The 4,108-nt window shown below is 52.8% G+C and overlaps 1 protein-coding gene across 1 annotated transcript in view; it reads left to right on the forward strand.

Annotated features, from left to right (window-relative positions):
• Nucleotides 1-1,924, forward strand: part of LOC102384174 (angiogenin-2-like) — a 6,095-nt gene extending 4,171 nt beyond the window's left edge. The window contains exon 2 of the mRNA XM_006039328.3: nt 1,084-1,924. Within this exon, the coding sequence (XP_006039390.1) occupies nt 1,099-1,590 (492 nt within the window). The 5' untranslated portion in view covers nt 1,084-1,098 and the 3' untranslated portion in view covers nt 1,591-1,924. The remainder of the gene's footprint in view (nt 1-1,083) is intronic.
• The last annotated feature ends 2,184 nt before the right edge of the window (nt 1,925-4,108 follow it).

A 4,108-nucleotide genomic window follows, 5' to 3' on the forward strand; every position in this document is an offset into this window, starting at 1 on the left:
TTTTTCCACTCATTTTCCACCTAAGGAAGCTTCCCGTTGTGGGGCAACCAAATCCTGAAATACCCAAACAGGCTGGGTGGAGAGGACATGATTAGCAGAGGGTGAGGCCTGATCCCCTGTGCTGGGGAAGGCTGAAGCGAGGGCACTACTAGCGGTATTAAAGCCAGTGGAGAAATACCTGGGCCCCAAGGCCATCGGTGTTACAGCTACAAGGTCAGAAGTTGGCCCAATCCCAGCAGGCCCAAGGCACTGGAGTGTATCAGGCAGGCTTATTTCTGTGGCCAATATCACTCAAGGTAGTGAAGTGCCTTCTGTCTACCCTGATGACTTTGGCTTCCCTGGCCTTAATGACCAGTGTCCATAGAGAACTGAGTCAGCTGGGGACGGCCTTTGTGGCCTGGGTCCAGGGCTCAGGCGCGTGCCTCTGGATCCACATTGAGACACCTTAGCTTCTGCTTAACCTCACTCATGCTCGGGGCTAGGTTCTTGAGTCAAATGTCCAGCAGTTCAGTTTAAGAGAGCCAGGCACCCTGATCCAAAAGAGTTTGCAAAGCCCACCGCACATCTTGCAGCTGATCGACTCTGTACATCCGACACCAGAGACACAAGCAGGGAGCGAGAGCAGTGCTAAGTAGGAGGTTTTGAATGGTGGCATTGGGGTGGATTCATGGAAGTGGCATCTGTTGCTAACCCATTTGATACTATTCCCCATCTTTATACAGGACTAGGGAGGCTGCATTCGCTGCAGATGGAGTGGAAGTAGAGGTCTTGGTGGCGGGGGGGGGACACAAGTGGAGGTAAGGATGCTAAAGGCACTTGGGGGCTGTGGTGATTGGGTGCGTTGGAGCACGGGAATGACTTAATGGGGGATGATAGAGCGGGCACACGTGAAGTTGGTGCCAGGACTTCCTCCTCCAACACTTTTTACAATCACTTTAGGCAATGGCATCAATACTTGCTGGTGTTCCTCAGACACCCCAGAGTAAAGCAAGGAATAGAGGAGCACAGACAGGAACAGAACAGAGATAGCTGGTTGAGCTGCCTGCCTCTCTCATTAACGCTGTGTCTCTGCATGCCTAGGATCATCTGTTCCCAGCCATGATGCAGACAGGGACCCTGGTTGTGCTGTGGGCTCTGGCAGGCTCGGCCCTGTTGCTGGTTGTGTCAGCCAACCAAGAGCAGTACGAAAGGTTTCTTCTCCAACACGTTGATGCCAATCCGAGTGGCCGGGATGACAAGTACTGCAATGACCGAATGCGCTACATGCTGAGGAGGGACCACAGGGAGAACAACAGAGAAGGACCGATAATCTGCAAGACGACAAACACCTTCATCCATGAGAACACAAATGATATCAGGGCTGTGTGTGCTGAGGAGGACATCGGTGGAGGCTTGCACAAAAGCCGGAGGAGCTTCCAGATCACCACCTGCAAGGCTCACGGAAACAAGTCCCTTCAGAACTGCAGGTATCGGGCCACCCGCAGCTACAGGGATATCGTCATCGGCTGTGATGAGGAAGGTTTCCCGGTGCATTTGGACGAAACCCGCATCCGAGTGCGTAGGGGAGGGGGTGCTTCTGGCTCTTCCTGACCTGCTCCTGGGTCTCCTGGACCTGGGGCCCCTCCACTGAAATGTCCCAGTCGCTTTCCATAACCGTAATTCTGCATTGCTGCCCGTTCCCACCCTGCGGCCCCCTTTGCCCAGGATACAGTAGAGCTGCCTTTCCCTGTTCTCCCCGTCTCGTGCCCCTTCACTTCCATTGCACAGTACAGCAGCCCCTTGCCTTGGGTGTCTCAGACACTGACCTCCTACGATCCAGGAGGAGCTTGAGCAGAGAGTTTCCCCTGCCTCTGCGAGCCTCTGATTCAATGCAAGCAGGTCCATGCCTGGTCCCTGTTCGGGGCTCTATGCTCTTGCATACCTTTTAATCGCAGAGGAGTGCACTGCTGGTTATCCATTACCCCAGGGATGTGTGCTGCGTTCGCCCTTGTCTGTTTAAGTGTGAGCCTTGGGGAGTGCAGCACTGGAAGGAGACGTGCCTTGCTGGGGAACAGAGAGATGAGGGAAGCTGGCTGGACTGGACGCTGGTGTTTGAGGCAAAGCGAAATGTCTGTCCCTGGCTACAATAAAGAAGTAATCAAAGCTAAAACGGCCTCTGAGTTGACCTGGGAGGAGGCGGGGATGCATGGCTCACGATTCTTTCCTCACCCTTCTCATTCCCTCCACAAGCGAGCAGCAGCGATACGCGAGCACAGACAGAGACACACACCCACACCCAAAGCAGTGCCCCTTCCCTCCAACCAAGGGCCGGGCACACGCATGCGCACACACTTATTCAAGCTGAAAATATCCAAGCTTGTTCCAAGATACTTTTCTAGGATATTCTGAGCTGCAAACCACGCTGTTGCACGTACGGACACAGACGCGCACACACACTATCTTCCCCAAATACCTGCACAAACCCTTGCCCCCAGTTGCATGTGCAGTCGTGAGCACATGCACTTGAGCATACATTGCTCAAATTGTGTTGAACACATCACAGCTGTGGGGCACGGGCCCATGTTATACACAATCCCTTTTATACTGGCATCTTGAGACTTGCCCACTGGATTACTTTACTATGGTTTCAAAAGCCCAGCAACAACTCTAGCCAGATGGCATACAAACTGACAACTATTTAACAGCAAACGTCCGCTTTCTCCACAAGCATTCATTGGGTGGTGCCTTTAGACGTGCAATTTCCCGTGCTGTGTGTCACTCGTGGGTTGAGGCCAACGTATCCATCCATCCAAGCTCCTGCCAAACCCCCAGCCCATCTTTGGCAGCTCGTGTGTCATGTCACTTCAAGCCACAGACCCCTCTCGCCCTCTGCCACATACCCCCCAGCCCTGCCAGTGCTCCTCCCGCCTCTCCCCCAGCTCCTGCGATCCCAGCCCTGGGCTCCCCACACACAGCTCTGCTGCTGCCCCTCAGTCACCACGAACAGTCCTCTCCACCCTCAGCCTCAGCCCTCGGTCTCCACTTTGGGGCCCCTCTTTCCTGGCCCTTTCCCAGCTGTGCCAGAGTTGAAACCCACGGATGCCAACACACAAGCACATACTCTGGAGAGGTAGTGCCATCTGAACATGCTGTTGCAATATAATGACACTGGGTGTGTGCCCTGTGAGATCTCCTAGTGGTGTCTGACTTAACTAATTTCCAAGTCTATTCTTGGGGCATAATTAAAATTGGTGCTCATTTCTTGCTGCCGTAGAGGGAGCATCTGCGCTTGCTGCTGAAATTCTCTGCTGGCAATGGCAGAGCGTGGCTTCATGTGGGAAGTGCTTCGTGAAGACAAGCCCCAGAGAGGCCATTGAGATGTGAGATCTCCTAGTGGTGTCTGACTTAACTAATTTCCAAGTCTATTCTTGGGGCATAATTAAAATTGGTGCTCATTTCTTGCTGCCGTAGAGGGAGCATCTGCGCTTGCTGCTGAAATTCTCTGCTGGCAATGGCAGAGCGTGGCTTCATGTGGGAAGTGCTTCGTGAAGACAAGCCCCAGAGAGGCCATTGAGATCACAGGGCATCAGCTCTTCCACTTCCTAGGCCAACAGACCCATGTCAGCCCTCCAAATGCCTTGCACAACACGGTGCACCTTCATCCGCAAACTTCTGGCTGAGCGTGGGGAGGCCTACGGGCCCTCAGAAGACAGCCCAGCATGGCCATGCACCAGCGGCCCATTGAATTAATCCTCCTGCGTGCGTTAGCACAACACTTTTGAGTAACCTCTCTCTCTCTCAATTTTGAGTCCTTTAATATCAGAATACAAGCTCAAGACAGGCCAAAGCAGGCTTTTAAGGTTCAAGACTGAAGAATCCAGGTTAGGTGTCAGGGTCAAGCCCGACCCAGACTTAATACTAAAAACAGCTGCCTGCAAATACTCCTTCTTAGGAAGGCAATGCTGAAGTTGGGTAACGTGGCTTAGAGAAATGAGGCCAGATATCTGCAATCGTGTTTTGGATCCTGGCATCTTTTTTAGTGCCAAACAGCAAGAGATGGAGATAGATCATTAACAGCAGATGTGAAAAGGAGACGTTTGATCAAGGTTCAATATAGCTTAGCAAATGC

The sequence above is a fragment of the Alligator sinensis genome, unplaced genomic scaffold, assembly GCF_000455745.1.
Source record: "Alligator sinensis unplaced genomic scaffold, ASM45574v1 scaffold3607_1, whole genome shotgun sequence".
Taxonomy (NCBI): Eukaryota; Metazoa; Chordata; order Crocodylia; family Alligatoridae; genus Alligator; species Alligator sinensis.